The 26,416-nt window shown below is 51.4% G+C and overlaps 1 protein-coding gene across 1 annotated transcript in view; it reads left to right on the top strand.

Moving 5' to 3' along the window:
- Nucleotides 1–26,416, top strand: part of KIRREL3 (kirre like nephrin family adhesion molecule 3) — a 119,382-nt gene that overhangs the window by 4,115 nt on the left and 88,851 nt on the right. The window contains exon 3 of the mRNA XM_024740765.1: nucleotides 26,286–26,416. This exon is cut by the window's right edge and continues 1 nt beyond it. Within this exon, the coding sequence (XP_024596533.1) occupies nucleotides 26,286–26,416 (131 nt within the window). The remainder of the gene's footprint in view (nucleotides 1–26,285) is intronic.

The raw sequence follows: 26,416 nt of genomic DNA, 5'->3' as shown, positions 1-26,416 counted from the left end.
GGAGGGGAGGCGGGAGGGGCCTGGAAAGGAAAAGAATGTTTCTCTGCTCCCACTCCAGCCAGGCTTACTACCCCAAGTGCCATATTATACATTTTTTTCTCTTTCTAAAGCTCACATGCCCAAACTCCAACATGTTTGCACATAAGAAAAAAGCGTCGGCAAGCATGGGGAGCTGTTTTATGGTTTATAATTATCTTGTTCCAATACTCAAAATGATTATAACTTCCACATATTAATAATTGAACTGGAATCGCAGCTGTGACATAGATCAAGAAACAGACATCTCTGTCCCCACTGCACTACACTCCTTGCTGTAAACTGAACAATTGGTAGAAGAGTTTTAAAAATGATAATTTTTTCTCCCGGGTGTTAGAATTAGTGAGACATTGGAACAATTAGCTGCCTCTTGCATCAAAGATAAGGCGGTGAGCATTATGTTTGCAATTTAGAATAAAAATAAAAGACCAACTAGTGCTGTATTAAAGCACGTTTGTTCTGTTTAACAGTATCTAACAGGGTGTCTGTCACCCGGGGAGAAGTCGTCCCCTATTTCATTTGTTTCCTTAATTTGGTATCTTTTTATTTTCTTTTCCTTCCACTCTCCTCTCCTCACTACACTCCCCCCAAAAATAACAGCCTGAGAAGAAGCAAGAGAAAAATAATGAATGAGCAGGAACTTTCTAGATCTGGGGTTTCTCATAAGCTAGAGTAAACGCAACTGGTGCCGTTAAACTACAAAAAGCAATACAAAGAAAACACTATTCAAAGATCACTTAAGGGGCTTCCCTGGTGGCGCAGTGGTTGAGAGTCCGCCTGCCGATGCAGGGGACACGGGTTCGTGCCCCGGCCCGGGAAGATCCCACATGCCGCGGAGCGGCTGGGCCCGTGAGCCGTGGCCACTGAGCCTGCGCGTCCGGAGCCTGTGCTCCGCAACAGGAGAGGCCACAACAGTGAGAGGCCCGCGTACCACAAAAAAAAAAAAAAAAAAAAAAAAAAAATCATTTAAGGAGGCATGTGATAGTTAATGAGAGGTTTGCTCTATTTAGGAGCACGTAATAGCTTCTCAGGTAGAATTTGCAGCGTTTGCAGGAATGGAGGTGGTTGGCGAAATATGTGTGTGTGTGTTCTTTCCTGTTTGGACTCAACACATCTGAGGCATCAAATGGAGGTATGGACAAAAATCAATGAAGGGTTGTCAAGAAAGGTGCAAATAAAGACAGACTAGGCATGGGACTATTAAATTTGTTTGACATAATTGTCTTCATGTGATTAAGTACATGGTGCTTTAAGTAGGAACTGCTGGAAGGAGATCATTTATTTATTCATCAAACTTTCAAAGAATACCCACCATAAAAATAATACCAATTTTTCATAGTAAGTGCCAGCCACTGTTCTAAGCACTGGAGCTTGAAAAGTAAATAAGACATAGCCTCTGCCCTCCTGCTCCCAATAGAAACACACAGACGCATCTCAGTGTTCCTGTCACCTCCACAGGAGGTCCTGCCAGACCACCTTGCCTAAAGCAGATACCCCTCTTCCCCCCACCATTGTGCTCCGTTGTGACAACCAGCCTATTTACTTTGTGGCACTTATTCTAACTGGTGATTATTCATTAGACTGTCCCACCTAAGAGTTAGCTTCAGGAAGGCAAGGGTCCTGCTCCCTCTTTTCCTTGCCAGTCCCTGGGCTTTAGCCCAGTGTCTCGCACATAGTGAGTAATCAATTTCAATTTAAGTAATTAATTAGTGCCAGAAGTGGCAATGGAGGAATACCCAAAGCCACCCACAAGGGTAAGGTGGGTCTGGAGAAGGAACTCAGGAGGCCGAGCATCCTGACATAGAGCACGAGTCTCCACACCCCCAGCAATTCCATAAGCCTTACCTCTCAGCCTCTCCTCCGAGGCCAGCGCTACAGTCCCTCCTGGGAGGCTAGGACCCGGGCAGGTCAGCCAAGCGGAGGGCTAGGAGGCGAGGCCACCAGTGGGGTTGTCCGTCCTGTACCCACCTGCCCTCCTTCCTCACCCCTCCTACTGCTGGGCCACCTTGTCATCTGGGGCATCACTAGGCAGGTATTTCCCATGAGATATGCAGGGGGAACTGCCCAAACATGACACACACACACCCCATTCCCTTTCCTCTTTCCATCCTTTCCCGATTACCTGATTACCCATTTCTCCTGAAGAGCCCAGAACCACTCACCTGCTCAATGCACATTGCTTACCCAGGGCGGATCCTATCCAAGGGCAGAATAGGAAGCTCTCGCCTGGTGTCAGATGAGGGGCTCTGCTTGCCTCTCAGAAAGCCCAGTACTGCTCTCTGTTAGAACCGTGAGCAACTCTAGCGACTGTAGCACAACCCACCCACCCAGGGAGATCCGGGACCATGGAGGGACTCGCCCAGGGTCAGTAGGAAGTTGCTGGAAGAGCCAGGACTACAACCCAGCTCTCCTGACATCCAGTCCAGCCCTTGTTGAATTTGGAAAGAGGAGGCTGAGGCCATGATTGGAGGGGAAGCCCCTAAGGCTTTAACTTGAAAATACAGAGAAAGTGGAAGGGGCAGGAGAAAATGGGGGCAGAAGACAGGAGACTCCCCAGCTGATGTGGGAGAAAATCAGGAAAGACGTGGAGAGGGAGACACAGGCCGGGGAACACCCTTTCTTTCTATGGAACCAGAAAAGGCTACTGGGCCCTAGGACTCTTGATGGGGGAAATGAGGGGGAAATGAGGAAGAGGATGCTTAAAGGAGGAGAGGGGAAGCCGCGAAGCCCTGGCCTCCCTGCCAGGGCATCCCTTCAAGGCCAAGGTGGGCCTGCCCATGAGACGCTCGTCCTCCCTCCTCCGGCTGCGCATCTGGTGGGCGGCAGAGTCCCCAGACCTTCAGAATCACAGGGACCGGCTGCTTCTCCTGGCTCAGTGAAGGGAAAGCAGATATGCCTCCCAGCACTGTCACTTTCATCTTCCCAGAAAGAAACAAGCGCAAGTGATTAGCAAAGGCAGCTTTGTTGACTGGGGGTGGGCCACTGCGGGAGGGGCGGGAGGGGCTGGAGGGGCCGAGGAAGGAGAAGGCCTGCTCCACGGCCACCGGTCCACACAGGCTCAGGCTGCAGCACAGCCCCTAGGGGCACCATCATCCTAGGCCAGGCTCTGCATGCCAACGTCCTTGCCTCTCAGCCTGTGAGGGAGGCAGAGCCCTGGAGGATGAGAATCCAGGCACCTTGAGCAGCTCGGAAGTTCTTTGGGGTGGCAGGGGCACCCACCCTCTCCTCCTGCACCCCTGTTCCCTAACCCTTAAGAACGAGTCTAACACGTCCACTGCTCCCCGTCTGTCCCCTCACAGAGTGATAATGAGTAGAGGTGGTGCCCATGGGCCTGTGTATGGCCTGGGGCAAATCCCTAAACCCCGGGATGATAGATAACCTCCTTGTGGGCAAAACTGGGTAATGTTGGATATGATCTCCGTTCAGTCTTTGAAATGTGATGATTCAAAAATCTACCCCGGCTCTCAACACCCTGCCACACCCTCTTCTCACCCCCCACCCCATAATTTTAAATGCTTTGGTCACCAAAGAAACCAGCACTAGGAAATTCAGCAGCCTCAGAGGCAGATGTGTATCTGTTTCTGTCTGTCCTCAGAGAATGAATACGGGCCCATGTCAGCTGTACCCTGGGTGGCTGGGAGGCCGTCAAGCTGGCCTGCAGGACAAGCTGCACTTTCTTTTTTGGCGGCGTGGGCAGGACTCCGGTGGTCTGGACTTGGCCCAGGGACCTGACCCAGGGGAGGGTGGGTCGGCTGACACTCGAGCTCCTGGCCCTCTGCCTGTCGTCCCCAGAGTCTGGCTCATGCCGAGGGCCCAGCATCATTTTCCTGAGACAGTCCCTTCACCGCCTGCCAGGGCGCCCCGGATACTGGCTAATACCGTCATTTTGTTAGTTGGAGCTTTTGGGTGCATTTCTTCTTATTTCATTTTTCTTACTGATGTGTTTTCTTCCACTGGGGCTGCAAAGCTCATTATTTGTATAACGTGCCTGTTTATTATTTATGGCAAGACTCAGGTTTCCAGGGCGCTTTATGATTGTTATTTAATTAGCTCGGCGCCTTGGAACAAGGAGCCCACCATTTCCATTCTCCTGCCTCCATCTGATGGTGGATTTCGGAGCTTTTCCCCAGACCTGTTCCTCCAGCCACCAGCCCTCCCTGCTGCTCTAAGGCGAGCTGGGGACCATCTAGACCACAGACCCTGCCAAGCTCCTTTTCAGACTTCAGTTTCCCTCACACCCCTCTCCAATCCTCCGCAAGACCTAGAAATGTTACCTCCCGACTATCTCTCGAATCCGTCCACCTCTGCCCATCTGAGGGCCAGCGCCCTTACCCATCGCCAATGCCCCCTGACCAGGACTGCAGCTGTGCTCTCCTAACTGGTTCCTTGTGTCAATCAAGCTCAGCCCCTTCCCTCCCAGTTCTTCTTCCATCCTTTAGCCCCAGCAGTAGTTCAAAATGCAAATCTGAAAACGTCACTTTCCTCTTGAAAATATTTCAATAGCTTTCTATCGCCGGTAGGGAAAATACCTAAATCCTCGACATGTTTTATAAGGCTCTCTGTGACCTAGTTCCTACCAACCCCTTTGGCCTCATGTTGTCCCCTTAATACTCTGTACTCCAGTCACATCAGCGTGCTTTTGGCTCCTCCAACAGGGCATATTCCCGCCTGCCATAGAGCCTTTGTCTACACTGGTCCCCCCTCTTAGGATACTGGCCACGCTCACCACACCCCATCCCCAAACCCTTCACATAGTGACACCTGCTCGACTTTCAGATCTCAGCTGAAGTGTCACTTCTCCAGTGAAGCATCCTCAGACCCACCCCTCCCCAGTCTCGATCACGTTTCTGTGTTACATGCTCTCATATTTCTTTCCTTCCAAGGGCTTAGCTCAGTCTGTACATAGAAGTGCATTTTGCACTTATTTAGCTCAGACCTGTTTCCCTTCCCAAGTCTGTAAGTTCTGCTTGGTCTCCATTATCTCCCAGGATAATGTTTCATGGCATCAAGTTTGCACAAAGTAGACAATGAAAAAAGAGCAAGGACAGTGAACTTCTCTGCCCCTGGGCAATGGCTCCCAAGATGCTGGGACTGGGCAACTTGAGAATCACAGAGGAAACCTTAGAAATCACCTGGAAAGAGGAAGCCGAGACTCAGGACAGGGATGGGCTTGCCCAGAACAGCACAGCTGGCGAGCGGTACAGCGAAGGCTTGAACCCAGGCTCCTGAGCCTAAGTCCACTCCCCTCCCAGGTCTTCCATTTTTATTTTAGGCATTCAAGCTTTGCTGCCTAGAGCTTATGTTTACTTTATAGGTAAAGAACTCTCATTTTCTTGGGCCACTTCTGCGGGGTGGGGGGGGTGGTGGACCATGTTTTGAAAGAGACAAGAAGCAAGGACCTCTGGAGAAAAGGAAGGGAAGTCGGTTTTTTTGATACAGGGGTATGTTTTGACATGAAACGTATCCCTATGAGCCCAGTACTGTGCCGGGTACAGGAGCTTCAGAGGCTGGATACAGCCTCCGTCCTCAGGAACTTCATCCTCCACTTGGAGAGATTAGACATATTTCACGTCAAGTTGATTTTGGGGTTGTTTTGTTTTTGTTTTTTTCTCTTTAACCTTGTGGCTAGTATGCTTGATGGTTAAGCAATGTGGCTTGGGAGACACAGAAAATTAGGTATCGTCACAGCAGGTTTAGAACCATATCATCAGAGATTCTCAAGGCCAGAAGGGACCCAAGGTCATCTAGTCTACACCCTCTTCTGATGGCTCAATATCCCCGCCAAGTACCAATCCCCGTAAATACTCCATGCCCGCACTGTGCTGGGCCCTTGGCATGTAAAGACACAGTCCCCGTCCCAAGGATATGACGGCAATTACAGCACAGTGTCCTAATGGCTGTAACCAGGTGTGTAAAGAGCTATGGGAGCAGAGAAGGGGAATCCAGTCAAACTGTAGGCCAGGTGAGCAGGACCCAGGAAGGCCTCCTGGAGAAAGTGATACCTGAGCCCTGGGAACAAATTTTATTATAAGAGGCTATTGTAATACATGCACCCCAAGGTTCACAGCAGCACTATTTACAATAGCCAGGACGTGGAAGCAACCTAAGTGTCCATCGATAGATGAATGGATAAAGAAGATGTGGTTCATATATACAACAGAACGTTACTCAGCCATAAAATGTAATAATAATAACGCCACTTGCAGCAACATGGATGAGCCTAGAGATTGTCACACTGAGTGAAGTTAAGTCAGGCAAAGAAAGACAAATACCATATGATATCACTTATAGGTGGAATCTAAAAAAATGATACAAATGAACTTATGTACAAAACAGAAACAGACTCACAGACATAGAAAACAAACTATGGTTTCCAAAGGAGAAGTGGGGGAGGGATAAACTGGGAGATTGGGATTAACAAATACACTCCACTATATAAAATAGGTAAACAACGAGGACCTACTGTATAGTATAGGGAATTCTACTTAACACTCTGTAATGGCCTATATGGGAATAGAATCTTAAAAAAGAGCTCATATATATATATGTATAACTGATCACTTTGCCGTACACCTGAAACTAGCACCACATTGTAAATAACTATACTTTAGTAAAAACTTAAAAAAAAATAAGAGGTCGTTGCAGCCTGTGCTTGAATCTCTCCAAAGACAGGAAACTCACTGTCTACCAAGGCCATGGGCAGCTCCTCGGCTAGGCTCTTATAAAGGAGTTTCAAATAGAAAACACCCCTTCAACCCCGAGAGTCTACAGTTTTGTCATTCTGGCTGCACTGGGGACAATGGGACCGAGTGACAGGTAGCAGCCACTGGCCAAAATCCCGGGGTCTCACGCCACGCCACCTATGCCCTAAGTAGGCATCCTTTCCTCTCTCTGCCTCCCCTTGCCCATCCTCAGCCAGCCCCAGAGGCTGCGTCACTGAATGCTGAGACCCTCCCTCCACCCCCCTCCCCAGGGAGGGACAGTCTGAGTAAATGAGGGTGCCTAACGGCCTGCGGTGCCATAAAGTTTTGGAGCTGTGTGCCGGAATGAGCAGGTTCAGGCTGAGATGAATTATCCAGACCTTTTATCAAAGGAGAGTCAATAAAAACCTGACTCAGAGTGGCTGTGTCACACCACCGAGCCCCGTGCTCTGGAAATAGTAATCGGCGGGTGCGTCTCCCCCCAATCCATCTGCTTTCTTCCCTATACCTTTCCTTCTCCAAAGTATTCGTTTCCATGGTAACTGTGTTGTTACTGGTATGGGAGGAGTTTAATGACATTCAGAAGTACCAGATCAAGTCCATTTATATAATGGTTTGAAATACACATAATGGCCTGTGGCATATAGGGCACGGTGACAGTTTCAGTAACTGCGTACAGACTGTGGGATAAATAGAGCGATGTGACACTCCCCCCAACCCCCAAATGAAACGTACCAGGAATAACCACTATTCTTAGTACAAGAGCAGAACTTCTCAACCATTACTCAGGAAAGGGTCTCAAAACACAACACCGAGCCGTTCCCTCATTGAGGAAGGATGCTGGCCAGACTGTGGGTCCTCTGCACCTGCCAAGGTTTGACCAGGTGCAGAGGAGAGGAAGTAGCAGCCGTCCTGCCCTGGGACCCCCAGGCAGCCCCCTCGGCCAGCCCGTGCTGGGACATGGGCTTCAGGCGCCTGTGCTTATGGCTCCTTTCTGTCTGATTCAGAAAAGATTCATCGGGCACCCCTGTGTGCCTGGTGCTAAGGGTGATGTGGTGATGAAAAACACGTAGAGGAGGCCCTTATCGTAGCTCGGGTTCCCCCAGAAGCAGACCCTAAGCACGGACTCATCCAGGAGGTGCCGACAGCGCCAGAAGGACGGTAGGCATTGACAAGAGAAAGGGAAGGCGTCCAAAACAGAGGGTACCATCAGGTCCCTGAAGGAGGGGCAGCTGGAGCCTCATCCCAGTGGGAGGCTCTGGGAAGTGCTGTGGAATCCATGCCTCACAGTCAGGCCACCCAAGGATCAAGGTTATCTACAAGAGCACTCTTGCCAGTAACTGGCCGAGGGCTGCTCGGGTCGGGGTGTTTGCTCCCTGGCACTTCTGTCCTGCTCTTTGCAAGGACAGAGTGGCCTCTGCAGCTGAAGAGGAAGACCTCAGGAGAAGGGCAGCAGACGCTGGCAGCTGGGAGTCGGCCTGAGGGATACAGGTGGGGCACTGGCAGAGTCGGCTACAGCCCCCAGGGAATTTTGAGTCCGAGGGGGAGACAGGCACATAATGAAGTAGCAGGAGGCAGGGTGGTGGGAGAGCTGGAGGGGTGTGCAGGTGAGATGCTCTTGGAGCACAGAGGTGGGGGGAGCCCTTTGTCTGACTGCAGTAAGACTGGAGGGACTTGGGGAGAGCGGGAGAAGGGAGGGGGCAGCTAGCCCGCAAAGTTGCAGGGCTAGGAAGGCACTTTCACACACATGTCGTTTAATCCTCATGACATCACAAAGTGGGTGGTGTTAGCTCCATTTTGAGGACAAAGCAAGTGAGGCTCAGAGAGATTAAGTCATCTACCAAAGGCATAGAGCTAAGATTCAAACCCTGGTCTTCTTACGCCTACTCTGCTTTGGGGAGCTTTGTGTATCTGGGGAGATGGGGATGGGGTAATTCCTTCCATCACCGTCAAGGGCAGGCGTGACCAGAGCCTGTTGTGTATCCATGTAGATTTCTCCCCTTGGCCATGGACTGCCCACTCCCATATCTCCCCGCATTGCACTGTCCATGGACCCACACTCAACCAGTCAGACAGCCCCTCTGATCCCGCCCCAGATGTAAGCAGGACTGACTGTACCTAATATTGAGTGAATTATCTGGAACTCACAGCCCTGCGGGTACAGGAAAGAGAAGAGGCAGCCTGAGGGGAGGGCTTCAGTTCTAACGGCCCCGCGAGCATGTCTGCTGCCTGTCGCCCTCCCACCCCTGCTCCAAACTCCACTGCCTCAGGAAATATGGCGAGGAGGGATCATGTACATGCATTTCCCTGGAGCAGCATTTCTGTAGCAGGTTAATAGTTTTTCTGTGAAATAGAGTCTGCATAGTTAAATAAGGTGGGCAGAGGCTGGGTTAACCCTGATTAAAGAAGTCTCTCCTACTGAACCTCTCAGAGCCTTTACTATGCCAAAGGGCCTGGTGAACCCCCAAAAGGAGGATATGGTTCTCGGAGTTTCCCAAACTTACTTGACCACAAAATGCTTTCCCTAGAGCACGTTTTAGGGCTAGGATTTCTTGGAATCCACTTTGGGACATAATGGTTTAAGGCCAGCTCTGCCACTGAGCTTTGTCAAGTAAGAAAAAATGAAGCCTGCCTCATGAGGACCAGTAAAATCACAGGGATGAAAACTCTACAAACGATAAAGGAAATGGTGCCACTGTTTATTTACATAAAAGATGGTGCTATTGTTTATTCACATAAAACAAACACACTGAGCTTCCCAGAGAACATTTCATTCGGAGTCCAAAATAATAGTAATAATAATAATTAATAATGTTTTTAAGTAATAAGTTCTGCTCCTGACTAGGTATGTGACCTTGACCTTGATCTCTCTTGACCTATGTTTTCTCACCTGCAAAGTGGGTGTACTCACGATGCCTAGCCCTCTTTCCTCCGTGAATTTGTTGCAATGATAAAATACGCACAATGGTTGTACGGGTGCTTTGAGAAAGCATAAAGCACCATAAAATGCAAGGCATTATTATTAGTGTTCCAGGTTAATGCCCTCAATTCAGTCCCACTTGTGCTCAGACTAAAACAGGAGACGTGTTGGGGGAGGGGATCGGCTAGTGGGAGACATAACAATGACTAATAATTTTCATCCATATTTGTGATGTTAGGAGGCTTGTATGAGCATGTCGCTGAGGGGAGAGAATGAATATTTCATGAATGGGCACTAAATGTAGTATTAAGATGAGATGGACAGAAAGAGCCCCGCTTGCCTCCGCCTCCAGGTGCAGCTGGGAAGTCAGCACAGGTCCAGGCTCATGAGTGGCTCTGGGGAACAGGGCACCCAGTCAGGAGGGAAGAGCACAGCCCTCAGCACAGATGGGGAGCCGTCCAGCTCGGACTGGCCGGGGGACTCCTGTCCGGGGAAGCAGGAGAGCCAGCACCCACTCCATATGCCAGCTGCGTAGCCTTGGGCAAGTGACTGTCACCAGCCTGGGCCTCCACTTCCACACTGTAAAATGGGGTGATAAGATCAGCCCTGCACAGCTCCAAGGTCTCAATCCAAGCTCGATTGTTTGGAAGACGGCTTTGCAATGCACTCAGGTGGGAAGTGTTATTATTCATGGATTCACTCGGCCACAGCTATCGAACACCTACCATGTGCCAACCGCTGCCACTGTCCAAACACTGCGTTCATCACTTTATACACATCACCTGGTTTAATCATCACCACGATCCTGAGAGGTATCTGTTATTACTCCCATTTTCTACATGAGGAAAGAAAACCCGGGAAAGATAAATAACTTGCCCAAAGCCATACAGCTAGTAAATGGCAGAGTCCGGGGTGGTATGAAGCCAAAACGCTTCATTCTACACCGACGGTCCATCTTTGTCTGGACTTCTGCAGAACTGGTAGGTACTCAGCCTCCACCCACCAGCAATTCCCTATTCCATTCATGCTTTGTGCTCCCCCTACCCGCCTTGCCATCCCCTCTCGGCCCTCCAGGATACCCTCCCTTTGTTTTCCAACCCCTACTCCCTTTTTCCAAGCCTCTTTTAAAAGGTCTGTCTCCCATACGGTGGTCACCCTGAGGTTCTAATTTCCGTCCCCATCCATCAAGACCTTTGCCTCCCAAGACGCTGGGCAGCCTGTATCTCTTATCTGAACCAGCCATCGAGTGGTGTAAAGATTGAACACCTCCCCCTTAATTGCCCTCAGAAGACGAAGCAAGGACAGATGGGGCGGTGCCAGGGATAAACCCAGCCAAGTCTTCCCCGCCTCCTGATGGATGCCTCTGGAGGAGGCTCCTGGCTCTCTCCATCCACCCCACAGCATGAGGACACCACCATCCCTGCAAATCTCTTCCCTATAGGGCATAACTTCCATGTTATCTCGGCTCAGCCCTCCTCCAGAGATGAAGAGATTGTTTTAAACCTGCCGCTCCACTACCTCTGCTTCTGACTTCCAACGTCGTTAAGTTTCATTATAACGAATAAACACCACAATGACATTTATAAGTTACCACTGAGCACAGAAGCACAAATATGAAGCAGATAAACTGGATGTGATCCAAATAATTACTGCAGGCAATATTGGGCTTAGTTTGAGCTGGCAGCCAGGTACCGAGTAATTTATTAGATTGCATAAGGCAATGTTGCACGTTGCGTTTTTCATTATTGTGTCTCTTCCCCTCTCCGCGGTCCAAATAGGTTAGAGGAGTTTAGACAGTGCACTGCCAAACAAAGACAGACTTTGCTCGAGCAGATGGAGGCTGGGAAGTGTCCAGGAATGGCTGCTTCCTGACCAGCACAGCACTTGCGAGAGAAGAGAGGGTTTCAGATGATCTTGATGCTGCCAGCCAAGGACAGTTCCCTCTACCCCGCACCCACTGGCCCATATACAGAAAGAGGCCCAGTGGGGGGAATAAATGGAAGGACTGGATGGAGTCCCCAGGCCTGGTTCCTGCTGCTGGCTTCCTGCTGAGTTCCTATGTGTTCAGCCAAAGACCCTCTCTACCAAAAGGCCCTCCATAGCCCCGGGCAGCCCCGGGCAGCCGCAGGGCCCAGTCCCAGACCTGTCCTGCTGTAAAGAAAGGGGAAGGAAGCAGTCTGCCAGCCAACTCTGAGAAACAAAGCAACGAGAGCTGGCTACCAGCTGCCACCTCCCTGCCAAACCCAAACTCATAAAGTTTGATTCAAGGGGTTACAACACCTCCTATTCAGAGTCCCTCCTGCCCCATATTCTCCAGGCTTAGTAAATTACCCAATAAGCAGCAAGGACCTGTCATTATTGTGCAGTTAGACGGTATTTGCCCACTAAATCCTGAGTAGAGTACTAACGGTGATATACGGTAACGAATTACGGACATGAATTCTCTCCCCAAGACACCAAGTGGTACCAGACATTGTTACATTTCGGGGAGGAGGCTTGAAAGCTGCTCTGTTCTCTCCAGTGAAGCCATGAGTAACTCTCCTATCAGAGGAGTCGGCCCCTCCAGGGGCACTTCAGGTTGGAAACAGAGACGTCCTGGGAGAGCCTTCTCCCAGGAAGACTCCCATTCGCTGCCCCCAATCCCGTGCCCAGTAGAAGGCCGGGCACCACCTGGTCCTCCTTGGGTCACCTTTACAACAGAGAAGACGCTCCACATCACAACGGCTGTTTCAAAGGCCCAAAGCTCCAGCCCTGTAGGGAATGGAAGTCATTCCTCACACGGCCCTGGATTGCGCTAAGAAAGCTATTTCAGGGGGTCGGCCTATGCAAAGGGCTTCTGAACAAGGATGCAGCAGGGTGGCCCGTGCCTCTGCCTGGGTGTGAATGACTTTTGCCCTAAACTGTCATTTACAGAGCTGATCTCAGGCCCAGGGGCTCCCCGGGAGGATCAGAGGTTTCTTGGCTGACTGTGGTCTGCAGGTGGGACAGGGCCCGTGACCAGCAGCGAGAAGCAGATGTTCCTTCAGCTTCCTGTGTTTTGGGAGCACAGCTGGGGGCAGCTGGAGGACACAGTAGCCAGCCTCTGCTTTCTGAAGAGAAAACCACACAGCTCAAACACTCTCAGGGCTTACCGGGGACTGTCTAGTAAACGAAGGCCCATAACTGGAGTCAGATGGTTCAGAGTCCAGCCTCCAGCACACATGGTGACCTTGGCTGGGTTTCTTAACCTCTCTGCGCTTCCATTTCCTAATCCATAAAGTGGGATTGATTCTCTCAACCCCTCGGGATTACTGATGTGAAAATAGCTTGCCCGCAATTGAGGCTACTGCTTCCAAGGAGTAGCCCATCCCACCCCATCCTTCAGCAAAGCCTGGGCTCAGTGACCCAGCCTCAGCCTCCTGGAAAGGAAGACAAGCCCTCAGCCCATCTGGCACCCCCAGCAGCTTGCACACTCCCTCGCCTTCCTCTCAAGGCGCTTCCAAGCACAAAATTTCTCCTTTACCAACATCTCCACTTCAAACAATCAAAACAAAGACAGGGCAGTAATTGCAAGTTAGTTTTATTTTGTTTCCTTTGCTGCTGCATTCTCAGGGTTGAAGCAAATAATCTGAGCCCTTCCCAGGGCCACTGTTAGGCGGTGGCAGGAGAGGCCGTGTGACACAGAAGAGGGCTGGCATGGGGCATACACTTGCATTAGGACCTTGGCTTGTCATCACTTTGAACCTCAACATTCAAGTGTCTACATCAGGACGGATGATAGAATCTTTTTGACAGGGTGTCAGGGGAGTAGGTTAAGTAAAATAATGTAAGTGAAGAGCTTTGTGATGTATAAAGCATATACAAGAGTTAGTTGTGGTTAATATCCTAGAGCAGCCAGAAGACAAGACCCAGAATCCCAGGGCTGCGAGAAGAATCGCCTTTTTAATTAGACACATATATAGTCAGCTCTCAGGTATCTTTGGCAAATATCCCCATTCCAGGCACACGCTCTCACGAAGATGCTTCATGAAGTCCTCTGTTAACATTTCACAGCTTCTTATTTTTTTCTTATTTGCATGCAGCCCAAAGGGAATGAAAGTCCTTTAAAGGCAAAATCAGCTAAGATCTCCATCCCCTCCTGAAGAAAGTGTGAGCCATAAAGACAGCAAGCTGGGGAGGGTGAGTGGACGAGTACCAGGGGTGATGTTTTCCACCCAGCTGAGCAGGAGGCCAGAGGGAGCTTCATCACTGGGTTTTTGTGGCTTTCCATAGTATTAAAAATTCCCTGGGGCTTCCCTGGTGGCGCAGTGGTGGACGCCCCCCCTGCCGATGCAGGGGACAAGGGTTCGTGCCCCGGCCCGGGAAGATCCCACATGCCGTGGAGCGGCTGGGCCCGTGAGCCACGGCCGCTGAGCCTGTGCGTCCGGAGCCTGTGCTCCGCAACGGGAGAGGCCACGGCGGTGAGAGGCCCGTGTACTGCAGGAAAAAAAAAAAAAAAATTCCCAGAACATCAAACACACCCATATTCAAACATGAATACCAAAATGCATTCCAACGTTGAAAATAAATGTAACTTAGGATTATTCATTATTTTGAAATGTCCATCATTTTCGATTATTCACACCTTTGCTCCTCTCCATTAACAAAGATCATGAAGAGTGGATTGTCAAATCTACAATGAGGTACCAACTCACATGAGTCAGAATGGCCAACCTTAAAAAGTCTACAGATAACAAAGGCTGGAGAGGGCGTGGAGAAAAGGGAACCCTCCTACACTGTTGGTGGGGATGTAAGTTGGTACAGCCACTGTGGAGAACAATACGGAGGTTCCTCAGAAAACTAAAACTAGAATTACCATATGATCCAACCATCCCACTCCCGGGCACATATCTGGACAAAACTATAATGCAAAAAGATACACGTGCCCCTATGTTCACAGCAGCGCTATTCACAAGAGTCAAGACATGGAAACAACCTAAATGTCCGTCCACAGAAGAATGTATAAAGAAGACATGGTATAGATGCACGATGGAATACTAGTCAGCCGTAAAAAAGGAACAAAATAATGCCATTTGCAGCAACATGGATGCAACTAGAGATTATCATACTAAGTGAAGGAAGTCAGAAAGAGAAAGGCAAATACAATATGATATCACTTATTGTGGAATCTAAAATATGACACAAACGAACCTATCTACAAAGCAGCAACAGACTCATAGACATAGAGAATAGACTTGTGGTTGCCAAGGGCGAGGTGGGTGGCAGGGGGATTGGGGGAGGGATGGACTGGGACTTGGGGGTTAGTAGATGCAAACTATTACGTATAGAATGGATGGACAAGAAGGTCCCACTGTATAGCACAGGGAACTATATACACTGTCCTGGGATAAACCATAATGGAAAAGAATATAAAAAAGAATGTATATATGTGTATAACTGAGTCACTCTGCTGGACAGCAGAAATTAGCACAACATTGTAAATCAACTATACTTCAGTTTAAAAAAACAAGAAGAGTGGATTGTATTTGGGCTCTAAGAGGGCGCAAATTCAGGACATTGCACTGAGATGATCTGCTTCCAATCAGGAAGGTCTTCAGCAGTCACAAGAAGATTCTTCCATAAACACCAGGTCTGAGCTGTTGTCGCTAACGCAGCGTTTAGTGAGTGACCCAGAAGTAACCCATGCTTCAAGGCCAGGCTGCCTCAGCCACAGTGTCCCCTGGATCCCCAGGCCTGCTTTGCACCTGTCAGTGGGACACAGCGATGTTACCCTTCCTGGAACACCTGGAGACCAGCAAAACTGCCCAGGTCCTTCTGATTCCGGGAGCATTTAACAGAGGGACCTTGGGGTCTACTGCAGGGGCCCAAGGGGCCGGACTCTGTCCTTCCATCTCCACCCCAGTTCTGTCTCCATCCACGTTATACACTGAGGTTCCACACAAGATTCCATCAACAAAAGGGTATGTGCACTAAAAAAAGTGTGGGAGCTACTGACCTCATCCAGTATCTTCACTGTGCAGCTGAGAAAACCACGGGATGCTCAGAGACAGACAGCAGCTTGACCAAGGCCACACAGGGACAGAGCCAAGATGGGAAAGGATGCAGTCCCTCTGAGCCTGGGCTGTTTGCCTACAACAGTGCTTCTCAGATGTGGACCAAAAACCACCTGGGAAGCTGTGAAAATCCAGATTCCTTGGCCCAGCTCAGACCCACCATCTTGAAATTTCTGGCTTGATGCCCAGGAAACTGTATTTTTAGCAAGTTCCCCAGGTGATTCTCATGCATACAGAAGTTTTAGAACAACCCGCAACTGGCAAGGCCTATACCAACCAGCATACAAATGATTTTTTTAAGATGTTTGTTTTTTAAAAAATGATTTAGGGGCCTCCCTGGTGGTGCAGTGGTTAAGAATCCGCCTGCCAGTGCAGGGGACACGGGTTCGAGCCCTGGCCCGGGAAGATTCCACATGCCACGGAGCAACTAAGCCAGTGTGCCACAACTACTGAGCCTGCGCTCTAGAGGCCATGAGCTACACCTACTGAGCCCGTGCACCTAGAGCCCATGCTCCGCAACAAGAGAAACCACCGCAATGAGAAGCCCATGCAATGCAATGAAGAGTAGCCCCCGCTCGCTGCAACTAGAGGAAGCCAGCGTGCAGCAACAAAGACCCAACACAGCCAAAAATAAATAAAAATAAAAATAAATTTTAAAAAGTGATTTAGGACATAGATATTCCCCAAATAGACCAAATGGTCTTAGGAGATTTGCTTTTACTTCCTTGTGCCTCAGTTTTATTCTTTTGGGCCTCAGCACCCACCCCCCCCCCCCGCCCCACACACACACACACAAAATAAGACTTTGGATAAATCAGAACACAGAAGAGTAGGGCTGAAAGGGGGAACCTAAGGGATTGACTTCCAGTCTAAACCCTGCATTTACAGATGGGAGTTGAGTCTCAGAGATGGGAAGGGTCAGGCCCAAGAGCACACAGCAAAGAGGTGGCAGACGCAGCACCAAACTGGTACCTTCTGGGCCTGGGTGCTCACAGCTTCCTATGTCCGGACAGCATCTCTTATAAAAGGGAACGGGACTCGCTGGACTTCCTAGGGCAGGATCCGTGGCCCCGCCTCCAGCCTAAGCCCGTGGCTCCCAAGCTGCTGTGCTCTAAGAGGGCACCATAGGACCTCTGTCTGCCTGTAACTGATGCCCACAGCTACCTCTCAGGCGAATGACCATCACTGCTCTTCAGCCCCACTTTCTTTATTTCATGCTACTCCCTGAACCCAACAATGGTTCAGTGAGCACATATTCCAATCCCAAAGACACAAGAGCCCGAGACTCAGAGAAATAAGCGGGCTTGGCCTGGGCCCCTGGCCAGCCAGCAGGAGGCCTGAGATGACCTCCAGCGTCCTAGCCTTCAGAGGCTGCCCGAGTGTCTCCCACCTCTACCCTCCCCCATCGCCACCACCAAAGCTCACACTGCTCTGCTCCTCCCATCTCTGTCAGACTCCAGGATGACCGCAGGCAGGGGTGGATGGGCTGCTTCACAGGCACCGACGCGCCAGTATTTCCAGCAGCCCTCATCAGTGTCTTCTTGGCATCCAGAACTTGGTTGAATGGATAGAGGGTCACCTCTCCCAGCCACTAATGAACTCAGGGCAGGCTCGGGCTGGGGCTACAGGCTGAAAATCAGGAGGCGAAGGATTTATAGTGCCTTTGGAGTCACCCTGCCTCGGCCAGCCCCATTGTTTTTCATTAGCGCCCCACGCTGTCCAGGATAACCTTGGCAGACTGCGTGTCCTAGGGAGAGCCTTGTGAGGTTGGGAGAATCACAGGCTGCCTGGCTGCCCCAGCTCAGGCAAGGAACGAAGTGGGAGAACATGCCCACAGTACTTCTGCCCCTCATCCAGCCCTGGGAAGAGTAGTCACTCTCTCCCGTGTAAGCCCCAATAAAAATTCAGCACAATTTTTGGAACGTTCATGATATTGGCAAGCTTCCCCTCACCTGTGTTTCGGAGTCAAGGCTACCAACAGCTACAAATGGCAATGCTGGGGTTGAAAGTGTGTCCCAGCCTCTCTCCCAGCAGAGGTCCAGGAGAAACAGACAACGGAGAGAAGGCTTGTCTTCCACCCCTGCCTATTCTTCTGGCTTCTCTGTATTTCCAATCCTGGTCCAAAGGAAGGAGATTGACCTCCTTCCATCCCAACAGGGCTCTAAGCCTGTGCAGACCTTGACAGGAGTTAGACGTGCCACCCGAGGCAGTTGCCCCCTATGCTCCCAGCCTGGAGCAACCGTGTCCCTCTTAGTCACATCAACACCTGTAACTTTCCAGATTTGCAGATGAGTTCTCAGGTCAACACCCAATGAGAGGACACGTAGCGAAAACACTTCTCTCCCACTGCCTGAGCCATAGTGATGCTCAGTAAGTGTGAGTGAATCCCACCTTCTTCCGCCAGGCGCAAGGATCCAACTACAACCAGGGCATCTTCTCTCTTCTTCTGAGTGATTCCGGGCCCCTCTCCACAAACCTATTTACAACTGAGCTCACTGCCCTCCCCCAAGCCTGCTTCTTCCCCTGAGACAGCAGTGGTTCCAGCAGTCACCCACTCACCCCATTCTGCAGGCCAGGGAGAGGGGGGCCTTTAGCCCTCTATCCTCCACGTCCCACATCAAGTGCTATCAACTCTACCTCCGCTGGTTCCTAAATCCATTTCCTTCTTTCCATGGCTGCCGCTTCAGCCTGAGCCCTTAGGAGCAAAGTCCTCCTCATCAGTCTTCCTGCCTTCAGTTTATCCTTCCTCATCCACCCTCCTCACTGTGGCCACTGTGATCATTCTCAAACTCAGACCTGAGCCTGTGGGTCAAAACCAGGAATGGGGGCTTCCCTGGTGGTGCAGTGGTTGAGAGTCCGCCTGCCGATGCAGAGGACACGGGTTCGTGCCCCGGTCCGGGAAGATCCCACATGCCGTGGAGCGGCTGGGCCCATGAGCCATGGCCGCTGAGCCTGCGCGTCCGGAGCCTGTGCTCCGCAATGGGAGAGGCCACAACAGTGAGAGGCCCGCGTACCGCAAAAAAAAAAAAAAAAAAAAGAGTAATGATTTCTCATTAGTGCAAACTTCTTACTGTGCATTCCAGGGCCTACGCAGCTGGACCTACCACGTTCTCTCGATACACATCCTACATGCACAGAGGCCACGCGCCCATCACACCAGGCTCGCAGTGAGAGGGCATGCAGGACCCTGTGCGCTTTCCTCAAAGCGTCCTGTTCATTCTCACAAACAACCCAGCAAGCATGATTACCATCCTATGGGGAAACTGAGGTTCAGAGTAACTAAGAAATTTGCCCAGGGTCGCACAGTTGTAACAGCACAGCCAGAGATCACGCCTGGACCGTGTGATGTCCGTGCTTTTATTCCCTGAACGCGTTCTGACCTCCTCGCTTTCCTTACGCCGTCCCCATCCCAGGGAACGTTTCCTCCTTGCCCTCATCTTGCTTACCCTTCCAGGCCATTTCCAAAGCCAGCCCTTCGGCAACTCCTTTCCCCATTCTCCCAGAAGGAAAAATCTTTCTTCCTTGGGACTTTCTTTTTTTATTATTATTATATAAGTTTCAGGGAAACACATAGTGATTCACAATTTTTTTATTATTATTAGTTTATTTATTTATTTATTTTTGGCTGCACTGGGTCTTCGTTGCTGTGCACAGGCTCTCTCTAGTTGCGGCGAGTGGGGGCTGCTCTTCATTCCGTTGCGTGGGCTTATTGCAGTGGCTTCTCTTATTGCGAAGCATGGACTCTAGGCGTGCAGGTCTCAGTAGTTGTAGCACATGGGCTCAGTAGTGTGGCTCACAGGCCCTAGAGCGCAGGCTCAGTAGTTGTGGCGCATGGGGCTTAGATGCTCCGAGGCATGTGGGATCTTCCTGGACCAGGGCTCGAACCCGTGTCCCCTGCCTTGGCAGGCAGATTCTTAACCACTGCGCCACCAGGGAAGCCCTAGTGAGTCAAAATTTTTAAAGGTTATACTCCATTTATAATTATTAAAGAATATTGACTCTATCCTCTGTGTTGTAGAATACATCCTCGCAGCTTATTTACCTTATCCACAGTAGTTCGCACCTCTTAATCCCCTATCCCTCTCTTGCCCCTCCCCCCGTTGCTCTCCCTACTGGTAGCCAATAGTTTGTTCTCTGTATCTGTGAGTCTGTTTCCGGTTTGTGATATTCTTAGGACTTTATACCTCACTTGCGGCACCTTTTATTTTAGTTCCCTGTGCACATATTTTTCGCCTCCAGACACTAAGCTCCTTGTCGTGCAAAATACATCAGTCCCTCCTCTGCATCCCCACACCTGGCCAGGGGTCTTGGAGATCGATGGGGTGGGACCCGCCCCTGTGTGTGGCCAATGGCACATCACTGGTACCATTACACCCCATAATGATCAGTTTTATTATTAGTCAGGGGGCTAGGACATAACCCCATAACCCCCAGTCCTGCTCCCCTGAGTAGGTCACAACAGGGCATTCCAGAAATTCCCCAAAACTCATCGTCCTGCCTGTGCTGAGACACAGGATAGCAGCAGAAGTCAAGACTTGGGCCTCCAGGCACGGTCTGAGCCACCTGCCCTGGTCCTTTCCCACCCGCCTGGCACTGCTGGTGTCAGCTGAGCGCTGAGCTGGCTCCTGCCTCCCCTCCCTTCCACCCATCTGTTCGCTTCTTGGACCCTGTGCAGCTTCCCTTAATCTCATAAGAGGCAATTTGCGTGCTCCGGGCTGGGAAAAACCTGGCAACAGATAATCCCCGGTACAAGTATTCTTAAGCCTTCCCCAATTGGTCACTAATAGCAGAACAGACGGTGACATTTGCGCCTTTTCTGCATGGTTGACCAGGTAGCTCTGGGAGGCTGAAACCAGTAAAGGCAGGGCTGCAGGAGGCTCAGATGCTCACCTCTCTCACCTGCATGACTCATGGGAAGAAGCAGATTCTAATCGGTCCAACTTCAGATTTGCAAAGCCTCCTTTCCCATCCCTGGGACCCCTCGTGGCTCCGGTTTTAATAGTCCTGGGCTCAGGAAAGACTCACGAATAGTGATGAAAATTAGAACAAACCTTTATGAAACACCTTGTGTGTGCCCAGATCATTTACACATGTGGTCCCTCAGCCTCACGGCAGCTTTGCAAAGTACGTGTGTCACCCCCATTTTATAAATGGGGAAACTAAGGCTTAGAGTGGGTGAGGAATGTGCCCCACATCATACTGCTAGTGACAGGGCTGGAGTTCCTTCCCAGGCCTGCCTGGTTCTGTGTTTTTTCCACCGTCCAGGACCCAGACCCTGGCAGGTGACCCGTTAGGCACTCAGAGTGGGTCCCTGAGGTTACCCGTCACTCACACCTTTGCTTGTAGTTTCCCTGCCACAGAAGGACATCTTTCTTCCATCACATCCCCGTACCCTGATTCCTCCTCCAGGAAGCCCCTCTGTTTCTTCTCCCCACCCCTACGCTTGCAGCAGACCTTTCTTAAAGCCCCAAAGAACTTTACGTGACCCCTTTAGGAGACCCATCACCTTCTCCCTCACGGTCTAGCAACTTGGGTCAAGTGCAGCCGTGCACAGACTCTCAGTAAGTTTCGCTGAATGTCCTGGGAGTTGCAGCAAGCAGGACTTCAGCCGGGCTGCCCCCGCATTCAGGAGCAGAGGTGGCAGTGACGCCCCCCAGGGCATCAGAGGAGTCCTCACTCCACCTTCTCCTGGACCCCAGGGCATCCTCGGGGCATCACTCAGCCTCGCCCTCCTTGCCGTTCCCTCCCCGCTGAAGGAGCAAGTGAGGGTGGCTGTGCACTGGGCTCCATAGAAGCCAGGCAAGCTTACCAGGCGGCCCTGACATCCCTGCCCAGGTCTGGCTGGGATTAACGCTAAGGGCGGTGGCCACCTCCCCTCCACCTGCTACTGGAGCAAAGGCCTGGCCAAAGTGCCCAGAGAGACGGGAGGAAGAGGGTGAGCACACTCCACACCGTCTCCCGAGGGGGGTGCAGGGGCTACGGGGACATCAGCACCCCTGCTCCCCGCATCAGGCTTCAGTGCAGAGTTTGCCCCGAGGCTGTCTCTCCTGTTACACTAACTAACCCCACACCCCTTGCTCTCTGCACTAGTGCATGCGGACCCCACAGAGAGCTGCCTCTCATACCAGCATGGGACCACCTGACCACCAGATCAGTGACTGGGGAGAGGCACAGACTCATATACCTGTAGGTGTGGCAACAGACTTACAACACTGAAGTACCAGAATGTGTCCCCAGAAGATCTGGGGTTGACAGTTATCGGAGGAAGGGATGGGTGAGCGCCATGGTCCCTCTGAGCCTGGCAGGGAGGACCCCGGCCACCTTGGGTGTGGCTCACTGGGCCCTCTTTCTGCCTGTTCTACACACACACACACACACACACACGCACACACAGGCACAGCCAGAGTCAGGCCGCAGCACCACGAGCTCCTGGAACCTTAAAGCCTTAAAGATTGTCCAGACCACAGTCCCTTCCAGGGGTCTCTACAGTGACCCTGACAGCAGAGGGAGGCCTTGGCCTTCTCAGCCTACATTTTAGTCCCAGAAAAAATTCCACCACGCCCCGCCGCAGAATTCTAAACCAGAGGCTTTCAAAGATTCTGAAAGAATAAGAAGAGTTTGTTCAAGCAAAATTTTAAGTGGTTGACAAGGAACAGAAGCAGAAAAGGTCTGGCTGGAGAAGGGGTGAGGCCTACAAGTCAATTCATTCAGCCCCACAGACACACACACACACACACACACACACACACACACACACGCATACACCATGGCAGCCAGGCCCCTGGAGCGCGGCTGTAAAGTCATCACTCAGGGTAATCTGGCCCTTATAACCTCAGCCAGCAAAGCGCCTCTTCCCTCCCCAGGAAGTAACTGGGAATTGCGGGGGGACCTCAGATCGGAGGCCAGGGGTGTGTGAGCTCATAGAGCCTCACGGGGTCTTCAGCGTTTTAAATGTTTTCCTGGAAGACAGTGGGGACCTCCCCGAGCCCGATGGTGACGGTTCACTCCATGCCAAGGTGTGCTGCGGGTCCCCAGAAAAAGACTGAGGCGAGGGGCTGGGCGGTCAGGTGCGGCCCCTTCGGAGAGCCTGGTGGGCTGAAGGAGGCGAGGCAGAGATCGGGGGGTGGGGCGCTTTGGAGAACAGTCTAGAGAAGTCAGAGAGAGGTGCTGAGCAGAAAGCAGCGGGCAGGGAGCAGTCGGCAGCAGGACAGGTTTGGAGAGAATCTACGCAAGGTACTGCCCAGGAGGTTATAGAAAATGATAAATTGCCTTTCACCTCTCTGAGCAGGAAGTGAGGGAACCGGTGAGGAGATTCTCTGGACAAGAGCCTGCCCCCGTGGTTGTACGTCGCATCCCCAAGGGCTCCTGAGCCCAAAGAGGAGGCCTCAGGGCCTGTCCCACTGGTCCATCGCTCTACCTCCTCTCCATCCTCTTGCACTGCAGCCTTCATCTCCTCTAGAAGTGACACCTGACTTAGGTTCTGCTTGAGAAAGCATCTCATTGACTCGAAAGAGAAAAGTGTTTAGTGGCTTGTATTTAATGCACAAAAATTAAAAGTATGCTGGGGACTTCCCTGGCAGTCCAGTGGTTAGGACTCCATGCTTCCACTGCAGGGGGTATAGGATCAATCCCGTCAGGGGGCTAAGATTCCGCATGCCGCCAGGTGCGGCCAAAAAAAAAAAAAAAAAAAAAAAATCGTCAGAGCACTAACTACGCCCGGCCCCCACATAATTTGCCAACCATGTCCTCTGGGGCAGCTTTATGAGACTATCCAGTGAACCTGTCTCCCTCCAGAAACATTCTTTCCATAGAAAAGCCAAGGGGATGCAAACGAGCAAAATGTGAAAGCCGAAAAGTCTCTCTGAAGCCTGCTAGGATGGGTCGGGAGACTAGTCCCCTCGAGGCCGGCTCCTACCTCCCTGCCCCCCAGGCTCCCTTCCATCGGCCCCCACCCCAACTCCTGGCTCTGAGGCAGCCTCCAAGGTGAAATAGTGACCGCTTAGTGTCCACCTGCACGCCTGCTTCTGACAACCTCTCCTCCCAGCCCCTCCAGAGCCCGGTTTCCATGGTGACAGCCCCTCTTCTCCCTGGGGCACTGCCACACCCGTCACCCCTGGGCTTCTCACCCTCACCCCTGCCCGCACCTTGGCCTGGGGATGCTTCCTGCACTCCAGCTCTCCAGGCACTCTCACCAACACCAAGAGGAAGCAGGACTGGGCTGGAGGTGGGGGGAGACCAGGTCAGTTCCCACGGCAGGCCTCCCTATTCGTGGGCATTCTGGGGGCTCAGGCTCCACTGCTGAGAGCCAGCTGATCCCAAGCCCTCGGCTCTCAGCTGACAACCTGACACTTCTCTCTGATCACACAATCTTTGGTAGCTATTGCTGTTGTCTTGACACTGTCCTTGCAAGGAAGATGCTGAGATAGAAGAATGCGCTGTGAAATCATCATTAGAGCCTGGAGAAGGAGGTTGGGAGAGGACCGGTCTCCCGCTCACTCATCCTCTCTGCATCCCAGCGTCTCCCGCCCCTCTTTCTCCTCCTGTTCTCCCTCTGCCTTCTCTCCATCTCTCTCTTCCTCTCCACTCCTGCTCTCCTGCTCTCCTCACTCCCCTCCCTCTCTCGCTCCTTCTCTGGTCTCTCCCTCCCTTTCTCCTCTCATCTCTTCCTTCCTTCTCTCTCTTGTTTTGGTGCCAGAAACAGTCTAATTACAACAGGGAACTTGAAGAGACAGAAAGGAAGAAAAAAAAAAAAATCCCACCCCACCACGCATAGCTGGTGATAATGTCCTATGAAATCTAATTTATAAAGCTCAAATCAGAATAAAAAGTGTTACTCTCACAATTCAGGGCCGATTTGATTTTTAATGAGATCCCTCAGAGACCCAGCCAAGATCTCTTCAGGTTGAAAACTCAGCTACCTTCCCGCCTGCCACAAACTCTCCAGTGTGGACCTCTGTCTCTCCTCCACTGCCATCCTCAGTTCCCCTTGGAGCCATACGCCAGTGGCTCCCTTCTTAGGGCCATCTGCTGCTGAGAGCTTGGCCCTAACCATGGTCAAAGCCTGGGGCTCTGTGTCCCCAAGTTGGACAGCAGCCGGTGTCCAGGACCTCTGTGGCCACCTCTGACTCTCTCCAGGTGGAGGGGCAGCCTGCCCACCAGGTCCTGTTTTCTTCGGCTGTGTATCTGCAGAGCAGGGGGTAGGAAAGAATACAGGCTTAGACGTCATGAGCCCCAGGTCAGACCCCACTCATTAGCTGTGTGACCTTGGGCAGGTTACTTTGCCTCTCTGATCTGGGTGTCTTTGCTATAAAATGGGAATAGTCCTGCTCTAAAGTATAATTACACAGTTACAGGAGGGACAGCATGGGAAGCACAGATGGTACTGTGGGCCGGGAGCTCAGTGGATGTCAACGTCCCATGTCCTGTTTGTCCATTCAGCTGTGGCCTCCCAGGGAACGTGGGCCACATCACCCCCCTTCTTCAGCAATCCCTCTAGGATGAGACATAGGGACCTGCATGCAGTAGATGAGAACATGGTCCTTAGAGCCAGAGAGTCTTGGATTCGCTGCCCTGGTCCTGCCACTAGATGCTCCCTGGACAATTTAGTTAACCTCTAAGGCTCAGTGTGCTGAGTGCCTGTGAAAAGGGGTTAATAAGGCTCCACACAAGTGTTGTGGGGATGTGACGGCCACAGAGAAGGCCCACAGGGCACGTGGTGAGTCATTAACATGCGCAGCTCCTGTTACTAATTTTTTACCTCCTTGGGCCTCATTTCCTCATCTGAAAAATGAGGATAAAAATAGTACCTGCCTCATAGGTTGTTATGAGGATGAAAATATTAACAGGCTAATATTTGTAAAGCTTGGAACAATGCCTGGCATATTGTACCCAATGTGGGTGTCTCTGTTTAATAAAATACGAACTGCCTACCTTAGATGGTTCAGGGAGGTGTGTATGGGCAGGTGTGGGTTCACACTGATGATTTGCTCCCAGTGACAGAGAGGCTGGCACAGGGTCTGCTGCAGAAAAGAAAGGGACAGGAGACGATTACCTGCTCACTCAACCCCACCATCCCTCACGCTACACCACCCCTCATCCCGCCAAATTTGGCCCTAGTCCCGTCCTGGGAGCCACTAAAACTATGATATTATTGATATTTCTTGGGTTCTCAGGTTTAACCAAAGCACACCACGCCCTATGCCTGTTGCCCTCTTGAAGCACACCCCGCCCCCCCAGAGTGCTTCCAACTGGGGGCCTCTCTCCTGCCTCTGCCCCCTTGTGGAAGCGGCGTTAAGGGGAAAGAGGAATAACACGTACCAAGCGCAGTAGCACGTGGCCCGTTTTGGGGGCTGGAGGATGGCTGGACCACAGCGTGAGTGCGCTGGGGATTGATGGGCAGGGAGCCTGCAGCCGGGGCCAGCTCCTGCAAGCAGGGGATGGAGCTGGGGGCAGTGAAGAAGCCGCAGCTGGGCCCCAGGCAGGTAGGGAGGTGCTCTGGGGGTCCTTGTCCCCCAGGGCAGCCTGGGCTCTGCTTCCATTGCTCGAGGGGAAGCCCTTCCGGCAAGTAACTGACCGTTGCATTTGTTTCCTTCCTAGGTCAAGTGTACTCCTTCAGCCAGCAGCCCCAGGACCAGGCTGTGGTATCGGGGCAGCCGGTGACACTGCTGTGCGCCATCCCTGAATACGATGGCTTCGTTCTGTGGATCAAAGACGGCTTGGCTCTGGGC

The sequence above is a fragment of the Neophocaena asiaeorientalis genome, unplaced genomic scaffold (genome assembly GCF_003031525.2).
Source record: "Neophocaena asiaeorientalis asiaeorientalis breed wild unplaced genomic scaffold, Neophocaena_asiaeorientalis_V1.1 scaffold308, whole genome shotgun sequence".
Classification (NCBI taxonomy): Eukaryota; Metazoa; Chordata; class Mammalia; order Artiodactyla; family Phocoenidae; genus Neophocaena; species Neophocaena asiaeorientalis.
The sequence above is the reverse complement of the archived record's forward strand: the minus strand, read 5'-3'. Positions and strand labels throughout refer to the sequence as shown.